The sequence below is a fragment of the Cervus canadensis genome, chromosome 7 (assembly GCF_019320065.1).
Source record: "Cervus canadensis isolate Bull #8, Minnesota chromosome 7, ASM1932006v1, whole genome shotgun sequence".
NCBI lineage: Eukaryota > Metazoa > Chordata > Mammalia > Artiodactyla > Cervidae > Cervus > Cervus canadensis.
Genome location: NC_057392.1, coordinates 18041446 through 18058824, shown reverse-complemented (window position 1 = coordinate 18058824; position 17379 = coordinate 18041446). Strand labels below are relative to the sequence as shown.

The following is a 17379-nucleotide window of genomic DNA, read 5'->3' as shown; positions in this document are numbered from 1 at the left end:
AAGAACCCCTAGCAACAAGTAGGGGGTGATAGAAATGATTCTTATCTTCTTCATTTTGTAGTTACATAGGTGTATTTATTTAACAAAACTCATTCTGTTGGTACTCTTAAGATCTATACATTTAGTTGTGGGTAAACTTTATCTACAAAAATAAAAGCATAAGTGAAGAAAACTTTCCCAAATAGATTTTAAAATAGACTTGAGAGTTCAATGCTTAGTGTAAAAATCAGTGAAAAGAAATTTATAGCTAAACGCATCCTGACAAAATATATTGAGTTGTAAGGTCAAATAAAATAACCTCAACATTCTCAAGCATCAACAATTGGTCATATACAAAGAATTATGATCAGAATGACATCTAACTTCTCTGTAAATTAAATGTAGAGCACGTTGAAGTCATGTCTGCAGACTTCTCAGGGCTAAAGTGCAGATTTTCCATTTTAATATTATGAAGTTATTTTTGTCATCTTTGATGGTAAAAGAAAGATGTTCGTAATCTAAGTATCTGACCCTGAAAAAAATATATTTGAAAGCCTTCTCCAGCCTCCCAAAACGTGAGCTGGAATGAAGAAGTTAAGATTCAGCAATTCGCAAATGAAAAGATGGTGCAACACTTACCTTCAGTAATGGAATTGCAAGATAGCTTTAGATTTTTTTTTTCTGTTTTTTTTTCAATTTATTTATTTTTTATTGAAGGATAACTGCTTTACAGAATTTTGCTGTTTTCTGTCAAACCTCAACATGAATCAGCCATAGGTATACCTATATCCCCTCCCTTTTGTTTCTAACTTTTCTTTTGCTTACCTATACTTTCAAATTTTTCAGCAATGAATGCATGTAATTTCTATAATTCAAGTTAAAAAGTAAAAAAAAAAATCTGTTAATCATTATCTTTCAAATTTGCACCAATTTTTAAAAAACAATATCTCCACCAGCAAGGCTTATTACTAGACACAGAAATCCAGTTGCATGTGATCATAGTTCTGTCAAAATGATATATCTATGCCTGGAAAATAAAGTGTCACAATGTTGATTTATACGCCTGAAGCTGGCAGATCCATTGGTAACTTTCCATTCTTTTGACTTTCACATATTTTTCTCTAATATGTGTTTATCTTTCTAATGTGTGTGTGCTCAGTCATATAGTGTGTCCGATTCTTTTTGACCCCATAGACTATAGCCGCCAGGCTTCTCTTGCCATGGAATTTTCCAGGCAAGAATCCTGGAGTGTGTTGCTATTTCCTCCTTCAGGGGATCTTCCCGACCCAGGGATTGAACCTGTGTCTCTTGCATCTCCTGCATTAGCAGCAGATTCTTTACCACTAGTCCACCTGGGATGCCCTGTATCTCTCTAATGGAGGCCTAATATACATTAAAAAAAAATGCATTTGTTGTTACTAGCATATAACTTGGGCTTCCCTGGTAGCTCAGCTGGTAAAAAAAGCTGCCTGCAATGTGGGAGACCTGGGTTCAATACCTGGGCTGGGGAGATCCCCTGAAGGAGGGCATGACATCCCACTCCAGTTTTCTTGCTTGGAGAATCCCCATGGACAGAGGAGCCTGGCAGAGCTACAGTCCATGTGCTCGCAAAGAGTCATACAAGACTGGGAGACTAAGCACAGCACAGCACGCCACATAGCATATAACATTAAGGAGATATTTTAATACATGATTTTAAAAAAATAACGGAATGTGAAAATTTGGTCTTTGTCAAAAACACTGGAAATTTCTGTGGAAACATTCCTAAGATTAATCTCCTTGTTTTCCTGGGATGGTCTTGAGTTGTGTCTGTTCTCCTAGTATCAATTTTATTCTCAGAAGTATCCCAGATAAATTAGATGACCAGTTTACTTATAATACTTACAGAATCTAAACTAGGACATAAATAAACATACCCATGAAGCAGGAACAGACTCACAGACATAGAGAACAGACTGGGGGTTGCCACAGGGAAGGAGAGCTGGGGAGGGATGGATTGGCTGGATTGGAGGGATGGAGTTCAGGATTAGCAGATACGAACTAGTATCAGTACATAAAGGGTGGATTCAATCGGCATGAGTTTGAGCAAACTCTGGGAGATAGTGAAAGACGGAAAGCCTGGTGTGCTGCATTCCAGGTAGTCACAAAGAGCTGGACATGACTAAGCGCCTGGACAACAACAAATAGGATGGATAAGCAAAGTCCTACTGTATAGCACAGGGAACTATATACTCAGTATCCTATGATAAGCCACAATGGAAAAGAATCTGAAAAAGAACATATGTATGTATAACTGAATCACTTTGCTGCAGAGCAGAAACTAACAAATCAACTATGCTTCAGTAAAAAAATTTTTTTTTAAAAAAGAAAGAAAAGATACCTATGGAAACATTTAATAAAACTGAAAGGGTCGAAAAGATACTTATGGAGACATTTAATAATACTGAAAGGGTCCAACTTGATTTAGCTTTTACCCATTCTCAGGGCCTTCATGAAAATTCACATGCAGTTATCATTATTTATAATTAAAACTATAAAAGATGATTCCTTATGAGAAAATGACAGAGAGATAATCAATGTCTGAGCTCTTTCTTCCTCTAAACAGTTCCCTATTGAGCAATCCCAATTAACTTGGAGGAAGTAGAAAGCTAAATTAGCCATGGAGGTGTGTGAATTTCCTCTGTTTACAACTTTGGGTGGGGACATAATAGTTTTGAATGATAAACTTCTTGGGAGATGACATTCTTTATCATGAACATCTGAGTTGCATGATTATGACAATCAAGAAATAGAGGAGAGAGAGATTAAAGCTAGCTAAGGCTGCATTTACTTATTTTGAAACTGATATGTTGTCCTAAGTGGAACTTAGCTTTATCAATAAAACCAGCCTTTTGAGGGGCATTTGATAGCCACTCCACCCACTCTCTAATCATCCAATAGACATACTCGGAAGTCCGTTAATTATGCATATGTGCCACTTCCCTGCGTGATCTGTCTTCCTGCAGATGGAACTCCCAAAATCATTTCCGCCTTTAGTGAGAAAGTGGTGAGTCCGGCAGAGGCCGTCTCCCTGATGTGCAACGTGAAGGGAACGCCGCTGCCCACGATCACGTGGACCCTGGACGATGACCCCATCCTCAAGGGCGGCAGCCACCGCATCAGCCAGATGATCACGTCGGAGGGCAACGTGGTCAGCTACCTGAACATTTCCAGCTCTCAGGTCCGCGACGGGGGCGTGTACCGCTGCACGGCCAACAACTCGGCGGGCGTCGTCCTCTACCAGGCTCGAATAAACGTAAGAGGTGCTTGTCGAATCAACTCCTCAAAAAACACACATGACTCATTGTAGCGGAGAAGGAGGTGTCTGCATGCACCGAGCCCAGTCTTGGAATGCCAGACCGAATTAATGTCGCTTCGTTGTTTCCTGCCCTCTCGCTTCCTGCTGAGGAATGGCAGTGACTAGGTCACTGTTGGAAATGGCATTTTGGTTTCCTTAGTCAGCTTGTTCTCTTGTTTTACTCTTAGACTTGTCCTCTGGAGCTTTCTTTTCCTGGTTTATGCTCTGCATGCTCTCTCCTTCCTCCTCTTCTGTTCTACCACATTCATGGTAAACCTTCATGTACATGGTACTTAACTTACATTCATAATGCAACATGGCATAACCTCCATCCTCACAATCTGTTTTACAGAGAGAGAGTTAAACAATTGAATTGCTACCAGTGTTTCACCAGCTGAATATGATTGTTCAGTGCAGCTTGTTACTTTGTATTGATAAATGGCCTTAGCCTATAATTCAACATGTTTTTATAGACGTAGTTGATAATTAGCACTCATTCAATTTATTTGAAAGCAATGAAATGAAAAGGAAAAGAAAAAAACCTTCTTAGTGGAAAGTGCCAAATGCAGAAAAAAATTGCTGAATTGATAAAGATGTCCTTACATGAAAACAAGTACATTTTTAAACTCAAGGAAAAGTGTACTCATTTCCACACATAAAATGTACCCTTAAATTATTTTCAAGAGTTTCTCTGTGTCTCTCCAGGGCCTGCAAGCATTCGACCAATGAAAAATATCACAGCAATAGCGGGACGGGACACATACATTCACTGTCGTGTGATTGGCTATCCGTATTACTCCATCAAATGGTATAAGAACTCAAATCTGCTTCCTTTCAACCACCGCCAAGTGGCATTTGAGAATAATGGAACCCTAAAACTCTCAGATGTGCAGAAGGAAGTTGATGAGGGGGAGTACACCTGCAACGTGCTAGTCCAGCCCCAACTCTCCACCAGCCAGAGTGTCCATGTGACGGTCAAAGGTAAGGCGGTGCCCTCTGTCCCCACCCAAGTCACCATTGCTAAGTTTATCTGTTTCACCAGACAACCACTAAGAATGAAATAATCTGAAAACCTGCATATTCAGAATGAGGAATGATAAAGTGTATTAAATGTTCTGTTCTCTTCACCACTGCATCCTCACCAGACTGATGGTTAACATAGTCTTCTCTCCACATGAATTTTTGGCTTGGTTTTCCAGAAGATGTGTGTTTTTATAATATCATAGAAAAAAAAACCACGTCATTAATTTGGTCATCTAGGTGTCTGACAAATCATTTTAAAACACTTAGCTTTGTTTTTCTACAATCTCCTAAAAGCAAGTTCTTTTAGAATCCAACTGGAAGAGATTTTGTGTAATGGGTAAAGACTTCACACAAAATAAATGAGCAGGTCAAAGCAAAAACATAGGAGTGAAATGAGTGGACAACTCCACAGAAATTTTTCTTGACTTTTATAGTTTTTTTTACATCATGACATCATGATGTGGACAGTCATGGAATCTAACCATCAGGATGAATTTTGGTGATCATGCAACTCAACACCAGCCTCCTTGTCATGCAGCTTAGCTATATGTCTGAGCTGCTTAGTTACCTCCCTAGTACCAACAACTGTCTTTTAGTGTCTTGGTTGCAAAACTTCATAGGTTTTCTGTAGTCCTCCCCAACCATCTTTTCTCACAAATCCTGTTAGTTTATCTGTTTAGGGACACCTAAACATACACATGCACTCTCACATAATGTAATGTATTATTTGGTACCTGTTATGCAATATATGGCTTCCCTTGTGGCTCAGTGGTAAATAATCTACCTGCCAATGCAGGAGACCTGGGTTCGATCCCTGGTCCAGGAAGATCCCCTGGAGAAGGAAATGGCAGCCCACTCCAGTATTCTTGCCTGGAGAATCCCATGGACAGAGGAGCCTGGTGAATTACAGTCCATAGAGTTCACAAAGATTCAAATGTGACTTGGAGATTGAACAAAAATAACAGTGTAACATATTTATATTACATGTACATACACCTGCACATGAATAATTTTGAATTTTTAAACCACTGAATGTCTTAAGAGTTTTCTCAAATCATTAGCAATTCTTGACAAGCCAGATTGGTCATAGCTGCAGGAAACTTCATTTTGTGATTTATTTCTTGACCCATGATAAATGGAATATCTACTCTATGTCCAGCAGGTCAATACCTTAGAAAATAAGTCCTATCTGATGGCTAAGAATTTTCCCCAGAAGAAACCAACCCCAGGGATAAAAAGAAGCCAAGCAAAGAATGTTGATAGGGAGGGTGCAGGGGCGGGCCAGATGGGAGAAGGCTGTGAGCTGTGACAATCAGATCAGGGAGACAAGAAGCAGGATGCCCTCCCGTTAAAGATGATGTAAAACCAAAGACATCTATCAAACTTTGTTGTTGTTCAGTCATTCAGTCTTGTTCGACTCTTTGTGACCTCATGGACTACAGCACACCAGGGCTCCCTGCCTTCACCATCTCCTGGAGTTTGCTCAGACTCACGTCCATTGAGTAGGTGATGTTTCACCGACTGTTTCATTCTCTGTTCTCCTTCTCCTCCTGTCTTTGGTCTTTCCCAGCATGAGGGTCTTTTCCAATGAGTTGGCTGTTCACATCAGGTGGCCAAATTATTGGAGCTTCAACTTCAGCATCTTTCAGTGAGTTTTCAGAGTTGATTTCCTTTAGGATTGACTGGTTTGATCTCCTTGCACTTCAGGGGACTCTATGAAACTTACCACAGCCAAATGATCAAAGCCAGAGTCATTCCTGGCTGTCTCTAATGATAGCAGAGTAGATGACAAAGTAGATATGTCCATGGACCCTGCCATAGGAAAATATCACACACTAACAAAAATTTTATTAGAAAGACTTTAAACGGTGGGTTTAACCAAGAAGCTGGGAATACAAAACTTGCTAAAGAAATCTGTGTCCCACTGGTGTTCATTCATCGTAAGTTAACATTTTGTGCACACGTCTGGGCAAAGGGGACTTTCCAGATGGCTCAGTGGTAAAGAACCTGCCTGCCAGTGCAGGAGATGCGGGTTCAGTCCCTGGATTAGGAAGATCCGCTGGAGGAGGAAATGGCGACTCACTCCAGTATTCTTGCCTGGAGAATCCAACAGACAGAGGAGCCTGGAAGGTTATAGTCTACCCTCCAGGCAGGGTTGTAAAGAGTCGGGTATGACTGAGTGACAGAGCATGTAGCATGAACACGCTGGGCAGAGGAGAGAGTATGTGTTCTTGTTGCCCAGCCTCTAAGCCGTGCCTGACTCTTTGGGACATGTTGGACTGCAGCATGCCAGGCTTCCCTGTCTTTCACCGTCTTCTTGAGTTTGGTCAAATTCATGTTCATTGAGTAGGTGATGCTATCCAACCATCTCATTCTCTGCCACCTCTTCTTCCTCTTGCCTTCATACTTTTTGTTTATTATTGCTTCAAAGCATGCTTTCTTATATTTCAGGGAGCAATATCTAAACTAAATATAATTTCATCTATTAATACTACAGTATATCCCACTTACTTTTATTGAATTTTATTTTTGTGTAGACAAATAAAATGATAGATCCTGAAAGAGGGACTTGCAGGCTGAGTGGACAGAGTTAAGCCTGCTTATACCTCTTAGCGCTTCCCAGGGAAAAAATAATAAATTCTGGTTTCTTTTATGTCAACCTATGACTGAAGCGACTTAGCAGCAGCAGCGGCAGGGCATACTTCTTAGAGGTAGTCATATTCACATTCTCGCAAAGATATTTAAAATAATTCAAGTTACCACTTGCTTTTCTTGCTTAAGATGATATCTGACTTTCAAAATTTGGTACCAGTTAATAAATTAATGATTTTAGCCTTTCTTCAGATGTCAGTGGAAAGGTTGTAACCAAATTAACTTCTGAGCATTTAAATAGGAATTTTAAAATGTTTTGAAATGAAATATGTAAATTAAATCACACTCCGGTGGTCAGGTTTGTTGTCCATCAAAGCTTTTGAAAACTAGTAACCTTTGCTATTTTCAATTATGATGAGTTACGATAAGAGAGAAATAAGGAATCGACTGAATTACAGGAACAGACTGAAGTTTCTGACTCTCCCTGTGGATCAGGACTGGAAGAGTCTTTCTCATTTTATTCATATATATACAACTCCATTACCTTTGCAGTTAAACTGCACGATGAATATTGTTATATTCAGATAATTTTAGAGGAGCAAATATGATACCTAAAAAGTTGGCTTCCTTTGGAAGTGGGCCCACTTGTTTCCACTAATAATGCTGCAAACGGTAAACAAACCATTTTTATCTTCTGTCCCAGAGGTTCTTCTCTAACACTGAATAGAGTAGTGTGTGTGTGTGAGTGAGTGTGTGGCTGTGAATGTATGTGTGTGTTTAGATGACATTAGGAGCAATACTATTTTTCAATCATATATTTTTTTTGCTTTTTTCCTCCCTTCAGTTATATTGTATCATATGATTGGAAACATTTTTTTAAAAACCTCAAAAATCAATATAAATAGCATTAATCATTAATAATGCCTGAGACTTAAGTTCTAAAATACATTGACAAGAAGCACAGTTTTGCTTGGGGCTTCATTGCTGGCTCAGTGATAAAGAATCCGCCTGCCACTGTAGGTGACATGGGTTCAATCCCTGGTTTGGGAGGGTCTCCTGGAAAAGGAAATGGCAACCCACTCCAGTATTCTTGCCTAGAGAATCCTATTGACAAAGGAGCCTGGTGGGCAGCAGTCCATGGGATCACAGAGTTGGACACGACTAAGCGACTAAACCTCCACAGTTTTCCTGCCTTCAAACATGCAGGGAGAAATGAAAGTCAGAATCCCTTCTTTCACTTCATTTCAATTTAACAAGCAGTGTTATATTTAACACATTTCAAAGCTTTTCCTGCCCCATTTTAGGTGCCACATTGAACTTGAACAGTGCCTAATTGAGTGTTCTAATTGCTAGGGACCAACACTGCCAGGAAAGTTAATTGGCTGCTAGGTAAAAATGTCACCTTCTATTTGTATTTATGTAAAACTTTGTCATTTACAAAACACTTTCATAATTGTAACCTTAATTATTACTCACAGTGACTCTGTAATGTAGATAAAACATCAGCAGAGAAAGAGAATAGGAGAGAGCAGGGAACTTGCTCAGAGTTGCCTGGTAATGTATTCAAGACTCGAATACACATCTCTACTTTCCAGTTACCACTCCACAGTGTGTTTTTGAAAAGTAATTCACATCGCAGTGGGAAGCCAGGATTAATGTAAGGAGAAGTTAAGTCAAAAAACCTAGAAAGAAAGCTATTTTAAAAGTTGAGAAAGAATATTATTTTAGAAGTAAGGTCATGTCACACTGAGCACCTAATTTAAGAGAGAAAGATAATTAATTAAACTGAAGAGATGAAAGGGAAGAAATGGGTTTGGTGAGGGAGGGTGAGTAAGAACCAGAGATGACTCCAGAAGTTCTAGTCTGGATGATGGAAAAGTCAAGAGAGGGAGCCTAAAATGACCATGGCTTGGGAAAGTCTTATGAAGAGAAAGGCTTAGTATCACGTGTCTGTGGACCAAGATTTTGGATTCTGACCAGGGGGACTTTGAAATGTGGATTTGGGGAGTGGGCTGAAATGAGTATATCTTTCCTTTTCTCCTTTGCCTTTTGCTTCTCTTCTTTTCACATCTATTTCTAAGGCCTGCTCAGACAACCATTTTGCCTTTTTGTATTTCTTTTTCTTGGGGATGATCTTGATCCCTGTCTCCTATACAATGTCACAAACCTCCGTCCATAGTTCTTCAGGCACTCTGCCTATCAGATCTAATCCTTTAAATGTATTTCTCACTACCACTGTATAATCATAAGGGCTCTGATTTAGGTCATACCCGAATGGTCTAGTGGTTTTCCCTATTTTCTTCAATTTAAGTCTGAATTTGGCAATAAGGGGTTCATGATGTGAGCCACAGTCAGCTCCCGGTCTTGTTTTTGCTGGCTGTATAGAACTTCTCCATCTCTGGCTGCAAAGAATATAACCAATCTGATTTCAGTATTGACCATCTGGTGATGTCCATGTGTAGAGTCTTCTCGTGTTGTTGGAAAAGGGTATTTGCTATGACCAGTGTGTTCTCTTGGCAAAACTCTATTAACCTTTGACCTGCTTCATTCTGTACTCCAGGGCCAAATTTGTCTATTACTGCAGGTATTTCTTGACTTATTACTTTTGCATTCTAGTCCTCTTATAATGATGGAAAAGGAAATGGCAATCCACTCCAGTGTTCTTGCCTGGAGAATCCCATGAACAGAGGAGTCTGACGGGCTACAGTCCATGGGGTTACAAAGAGTCGGACACGACTGAGTGACTACCACACACACACATACACACACACACACACACACACACACACACCTATAATGAAAAGGACATCTTTTTTGGGTGTTAGTTCTATAAGGTCTTGTAGGTCTTCCTAGAACCATTCAACTTCAGCTGCTTCAGCATTACTGGTCAGGGCATAGACTTGGATTACTGTGGTATTGAATGGTTTGCCTTGGAAATGAACAGAGATCATTCTGTTGTTTTTGAGATTGCATCCAAATACTGCATTTCTGACTCTGTGATGGCTACTCCGTTTCTTCTAAGGGATTCCTGCCCACAGTAGTAGATATAATGGTCATCTGAGTTACAGTTCACCCATTCCAGTCCATCTTAGTTTGATGATTCCTAGAATGTCTACATTCACTCTTGCCATCTCCTGTTTGACCACTTCCAATTTGCTTTGATTAATGGACCTAACATTCCAGGTTCCTATGCAATATTGCTCTTTACAGCATCAGACTTTACTTCCACCACCAGTCACGTCCACAACTGGGTGTTGTTTTTGCTTTGGCTTCATCTCTCTGTTCTTTCTGGAGTTATTTCTCCACTGATGGCCAGTAGCATATTGGAAGCCTACTGACCTGGGGAGTTCATCTTTCAGTGTCCTATCTTTCTGCCTTTTCATTACTGTTCATGGGGTTCTCAAGGCAAGAATACTGAAGTGGTTTGCCATTCCCTTCTCCAGTGGCCCACGTTTTATCAAAACTCTCCACCATGACCTGTCCATCTTGTGTGGCCCTACATGGCCTGGCTCATAGTTTCATTGAGTTAGACAAGGCTATGGTCCATGTGATCAAATTGGTTAGTTTTCTGTGATTGTGGTTTTCAGTCTGTCTGCCCTCTGGTGGAGACAGATAACAGATTTATGGGAGCTTCCTGATGGGAGAGACTGACTGAGGGGGAAACTGGGTCTTGTTCTGATGGGTTGGGCCATACTCAGTAAATCTTTAATCCAATTTTCTGTTGATGGGTGGGGCTGTGTTCCCTCCCCGTTATTTACCTGGGGCCAAACTATGCTGGAAGTAATGAAGATAATGGCAACCTCCTTCAAAAGGTCCCATGCATGCACTGTGACACTCAGTGCCCCCAACCCTGCAGCGGACCACTGCCAGCCCACACCTCCACCAGCGACTCCTGGACACTCCCGGGCAAGTCTGGGTCAGTCTCTTGTGGGGACACTGCTCCTTTCTCCTGGGTCCTGGTGCACACAAGGTTCTATTTGTGCCCTCCAAGAGTCTGTTTCCCCAGTCCTGTGTAAATTCTGGCAGCTCTATGGTGGGGTAAATGTCTACCTTCTCCAAGAGGGCTTATACCTTTCCCAAGTCTCCTGCATCCAGCCATAACCAAGTCTGCTGAATCCAGAGGCCCCATTGAATGCAGAGTTCCAAAGAATAGCAAGAAGAGATAAGAAAGCCTTCCTCAGTGATCAGTGCAAAGAAATAGAGGAAAACAATAGAATGGGAAAGAGATCCCTTCAAGAAAATTAGAGATACCAAGGGAACATTTCATGCAAAAATGGGCTCAGTAAAGGACAGAAATAGTATGGACCTAACAGAAGCAGAAGATAATAAGAAGAGGTGGTAAGAATACACAGAACTATACAAAAAAGATCTTCACAACCCAGATAATCATGATGGTATGATCACTCAGCTAGAGCCAGACATCCTGGAATGTGAAGTCAAGTGGGTCTTAGGAACCATCAATACGAACAAAGCTAGTGGAGGTGATGGAATTCCAGTTGAGCTATTTCAAATCCTGAAAGATGATGCTGTGAAAGTGCTGCACTCAATATGCCAGCAAATTTGGAAAACTCAGCAGTGATCACAGGACTGGAAAAGGTCAGTTTTCATTCCAGTCCCAAAGAAAGGCAATGCCAAAGAATGCTCAAACTACCGCACAATTGCACTCATCTCACACACTAGCGAAGTAATGCTCAAAATTCTCCAAGCTAGGCTTCAGCAATATGTGAACCATGAACTTCCAGATGTTCAAGCTGGTTTTAGAAAAGGCAGAGGAACCAGAGATCAAACTGCCAACATCTACTGGATCATTGAAAAAGCAAGAGAGTTCCAGAAGAACATCTATTTCTGCTTTGTTGACTATGCCAAAGCCTTTGACTGTGTGAATCACAACAAACTATGGAAAATTCTTCAAGAGATAGGAATACCAGACTACCTGACCTGCCTCTTGAGAAACCTATATGCAGGTCAGGAAGCAACAGTTGGAACTCGACATGGAACAACAGACTGGTTCCACATAAGGAAAGGAGTATGTCAAGGCTGTATATTGTCACCCTGCTTATTTAACTTATATGCAAAGTATGTAATGAGAAATGCTGGGCTAGATGAAGCACAAGCTGGAATCAGGTTGGCCGGGAGAAATATCAATAACCTCAGATATTCAGATGACACCACCCTTATGGCAGAAAGTGAAGAAGAACTAAAGAGCCTCTTGATGATGGTGAAAGAGAGTGAAAAAGTTGGCTTAAGTGGCATCTGGTTCCATCAATTCATGGCAAATAGATGGAGAAACAGTGGAAACAGTGGCAGACTTTATTTTGGGGGGCTCCAAAATCACTGCAGATGGTGACTGCAGCCATGAAATTAAAGGACGCTTGTTCCTTAGGAAAAAACATGACCAACCTAAAAAGAAAAGTGAAAGTGAAGTCCCTCAGTTTTGTCCGACTCTTCGTGACCCCAGGGACTGCAGCCTACCAGGCTCCTCCGTCCATGGGATTTTCTAGACAAGTACTGGAGTGGTTGCCATTTCCTTCTCCTAGACAGCATATTAAAAAGCAGAGACATTACTTTGTCAACAAAGGTCCGTCTAGTCAAAGCTGTGGTTTTTTCCAGTAGTCATATATGGATGTGAGAGCTGTACTATAAAGAAAGCTGCATGTGGAAGAATTGATGCTTTTGAACTTTGGTGCTGGAGAAGACTCTTGGACAGCAAGGAGATCCAACCAGTCCATCCTAAAGGAAATCAGTCCTGAATATTCATTGGAAGGACTGATGCTGATGGTGAAACTCCAATACTTTGGCTACCTGATGTGAAGAGCTGACTCATTTGAAAAGATCCTGATGCTGGGAAAGACTGAAGGCTAGAGAAGGGGACGAGAGAGGATGAGTTGGTTGGATGGCATCACTGACTCAATGGACATGAGTTGAGTAAACTCCGGGAGTTGGTGATGGACAGGGAGGCCTGGCGTGCTGCAGTCCATGGGATCACAAAGAGTTGGACATGACTGAGTGAATGAACTATAATGAGCTAAAATGGAGATGCCAGAAATGCAGCAAAAGCAGTCACAGAATTCACTCCTTGATATTTTATTTTATTTATATTTGTAGCACTTTCCAATTGTAATTTGAGACAGGTTTTTGTTGTGTCTGCTTCATTCACATTGATGGGAGAAGCTGATGTCACTTGCAGCCTTTCCAGCTCATAGTAGTGACCCCTTTGTTCTGTAGCCTACCAGACACTCTTCTCTAGGATCTGGCCTAAAGATCTGATCTGCTTCCACTGCAGGTTTTGGTCGTAGGCTGCATCTTCTCTGGTCTGTGCCTCTAGTGGTCTCACGCAGCTGCTGTTGGCGCATTTGGGGAAATGAAGACGCCCCGTTAAAAATGGTGCTGAGAACAGGCCCACCCTCACCATCTCTCAGTGAACAGCCAGCAGCACAGTCGTTTAAGGACAGCATTATTCAAAGGCTCCTGACAGCTAATGTCACTTGGCCCAGGCAGAGCTGCTGCTGTGTACGCAGAAACAACCTTGGCGGCGTCACCCATCACACGCTTTCTGACTGACGTTTGCTCATTTGCCATTCCAGCCAGAGAACCATCAAGCTTCAGCAACTTCCAAACCCAAATCTCTCAGGGATGAAGAGGCTCTCCCTCTTTGTCACTTTTGCTTTCTTCCATTCTTCTCTCTCTGGCTACTGCAGTCATTTATAATGTTATTCATAGAAAACATAACGTTTCGAGGTCATTTTTCTCTTTTCGATTCCTCATTTACCATTGGGCAATGTTTCATTTAAGGCCTTATTTGCTAGGGTCTTGTGTGGCCATAAATTTTAGTCATTTGCAAAACTCTCATATTGATTTTCAACAAGTACTTCGAGAGTGTATAGTTTCTATTGTGAATAATACAAGAGAGAATAGATCTGGTGGGGAAACATAAGGGCAATATAGTAAGTATGTAACACTATTGTGGTAATTTATGATTTCAAATGGGAACTTAAGTTCTCTTCATTAATGCAATATCTTAATGTGGCAAAAGAAGCCTGATTAAGTGGGGATTTTCACCATCCCTCTTTTTAAACTACCAAAGAAGCACTCAAGTTTTAATGTGCTTGAAAGTGAAAAGTGAAATTCGCTCAGTCATGTCCGACTCTTTCCGACCTCGTGGACAGTACATGGGATTTTCCAGGCCAGAACACTGGAGTAGGTAGTCGTTCTCTTCGCCAGGGGATCATCCCAACCCCGAGATCGAACCCAGGTCTCCCTGATTGCACGCGGATTCTTTACCAACTGAACTTAAGTGGCTGTGTTTCACCTGACTTGAGGATTCATGCTCTCGAGCTTCCACAGAAGGGAAGTTCTTTACTTTGGTTGGGATGTCAAAATTGAGCTCCACACTTAGCTGGAGTGCTTGATTCAAACAGGTTTGTCCTGGAGGTAGTTTGCTCTGTAATTTTTCTTCCATTCTGGAAAATGAAGCTGGTACTTCACTTTATTTAGGGAAACACTTTTTTTTTTTTTACAAATAATATCTCAAATTGCTTTCCTCTAAGTAGAGCAAAAGAAAAAGAACACATTTTTTATTTTCTATGAAGCCAAAGAATGCAAATTTTTACTCAGTTGAAGTTAAAATTATAGGAGAAGTAATGTTTTGCAATACTTGCTATGCCTGTTAGATGTGAGAACACAAGGAGAGACTTAAGTAGAGATGGAAAAGAAAGAAAAAATGACAAGAACATTACTTATACTTTCTTTGCTTGACACACAGTCAGTCTCTCTGTAAATTTACACACTCAGAAAAAAGACTTTGATAGTATTTAAGTGGTAATGCTTTGATAACATTTTAAATCAGAAAAAACAACTCTCGATTATTCAAACTGAGTCAATATGGACATCCACAGATACAAGTAATTGTCAAAATATTTAACAGAATTTTGTAGTTTATTTACATGCAATATGTGACATAAATATCTGTGTGTATTACATTTATTTATAAATGTAAAGATATTATAAAGTATTTGTATGTGCTAAAATCTTATGTAAGCATTTTTGTATTATATTCATTTGTAGATGGACATAAATAAATATATAAAATGTATGCCTGCATATATGTAAAAAGATGATACAAGGATAGAACCTTAGGAATATAAATAACTTAAGGTTCATCTAGACCAGCATCCCATGTGATACTCAACCTGGCCTTCAACTGTACTCTAACTTTTCCAGACTGTCTGCCCAGGATCCCTGCAGTACCCCAGTGAACTCTTAGTCCATTCTGATTCTGCTTGGCCTTGATGATCAGACACTTTTTCCTCCTGTTGAATGCAAATCTGTCTTCTCTAGTTCTTTGCTTTCTTTCTAGTCCCATTGTTTTGCTCTGGGACAACTTGGAGGACTTTCCCCTTCCCTGTAGAAACTACCAAAAGGGGAGCAGTAGGGAGCCACTGCCCTGCTATCTGTAACATCCTTGTTGGTTCAACTGTGTTGTGTTCATCAAGCCCAAAAATGAGTTTCCTCTGTAAGGACACATGCAAGTGTCAATATGCTTTCACAGAAACACAGTTCTCTTGGAATGGTCTGATGTCTGATAGAGGGAAAGGAGAGGACCACCTCTACCCTGAAGACAAGATTTTGTTGAAACCCAAATCCCCATTGTTGAGACATCCCTTTGGGCTCACAAACAGACACCCAGGTGCCAACTGGCCAGATGGGAACATCATTCTGTTTTGTCAGTATTTGGTTTATTCCACACCTTTATCATCAGTTCATACAGATTCCCTATTTTGTTTTACCTTTAAAAAAAAAAAACTCTTCACCAGTTCTGGTATTATTCTTCCCTATTTCATGTGCTCAGTTCCTGAGTCATGTCCAACTCTTTATGATCGCGTGGACTGTAGCCCACCAGGATCCTCTATCCATAGGATTTCCCAGGCAAGATTACTGGAGTGGGTTGCCATTTCCTCTTCCAGGGTATCTTCCTGACCCAGGGATCAAGTCCAAGTCTCCTGTGTCTCCTCCGTTGGCAAGCTGATTCTTTACCACGCCACCTGGGAAGCCCTTTCCATAGTCATGTATTGATGTTTATTTAATATATTTATCTTAAATCTATTTGCAATGTCCATATTAAGATAGATATGAAAATGTATGTAATAAAAGCATAAAAGTAAACACTTAGGTTATCTCCTAGATCTTTGACTGTCTACATGAGTGCTACAATGAATCTTCTTGGAGATGTTCCTAGGTGCAGTATTAATACTAGTACCAGTTCAGTTCAGTTCAGTCGCTCAGTCGTGTCCGACTCTTTGCAACTCCATGAATCGCAGCACGCCAGGCCTTCCTGTCCATCACCAACTCCCAGGGTCTACCCAGACCCAAGTCCATCGAGTCAGTGATGCCATTCAGCCATCTCATCCTCTGTCATCCCCTTCTCCTCCTGCCTCCAATCCTTCCCAGCATTAGGGTCTTTTCCAATGAGTCAACTCTTCGCATCAGGTGGCCAAAGTATTGGAGTTTCAGCTTCAACATCAGTCCTTCCAATGAACACCCAAGACTAATCTCCTTTAGGATGGACTGGTTGGATCATCTTGCAGTCCAAGGGACTCTCAAGAGTCTTCTCCAACACCACAGTTCAAAAGCATCAATTCTTCAGCACTCAGCTTTCTTCACTGTCCAACTCTCATATCCATACATGACCACTGGAAAAACCATAGCCTTGACCAGATGGACCTTTGTCGGCAAAGTAATGTCTCTGCTTTTAAATATGCTATCCAGGTTGGTCGTAACTTTCCTTCCAAGGAGTAAACGTCTTTTAATTTCATGGCTGCAGTCACCATCTGCAGTGATTTTGGAGCCCAAAAAAATAAAGTCTGACACTGTTTCCACTGTTTCCCCATCTATTTGCCATGAAGTGATGGGACTGGATGCCATGATCTTAGTTTTCTGAATGTTGAGCTTTAAGCCAACTTTTTCACTCTCCTCTTTCACTTTCATCAAGAGGCTTTTTCGTTCCTCTTCACTTTCTGCCATAAGGGTGGTGGTGTCTGCATATATGAGGTTATTGATATTTCTCCTGGCAATTTTGATTCCAGCTTGTGCTTCATCCAGCACAGCATTTCTCATGATGTACTTTGCATATAAGTTAAATAAGCAGAGTGACAATATACAGCCTTGACGTACTCCTTTTCCTATTTGGAACCAGTCTGTTGGTCCACGTCCAGTTCTAACTGTTGCTTCCTGACCTGCGTACAGGTTTCTCAAGAGACAGGTCAGATGGTCTGGTATTCCCATCTCTTTAAGAATTTTCCATAGTTTGTTGTGATCCACACAGTCAAAGGCTTTGGCATAGTCAACAAAGCAGAAATAGATGTTTTTCTGGAACTCTCTTGCTTTTTCTATGATCCAGCGGATTAATACTAAAATAGGATGGGAAATAAAATTGTTAGATCATAGGATTT

General features: G+C 40.8%; 1 protein-coding gene across 1 annotated transcript in view; it reads left to right on the top strand.

Moving 5' to 3' along the window:
- Positions 1–17379, top strand: part of DSCAM (DS cell adhesion molecule) — an 806431-nt gene that overhangs the window by 511093 nt on the left and 277959 nt on the right. The window contains exons 7-8 of the mRNA XM_043474457.1: positions 2985–3281; positions 4022–4297. Of these exons, the coding sequence (XP_043330392.1) occupies positions 2985–3281; positions 4022–4297 (573 nt within the window). The remainder of the gene's footprint in view (positions 1–2984; positions 3282–4021; positions 4298–17379) is intronic.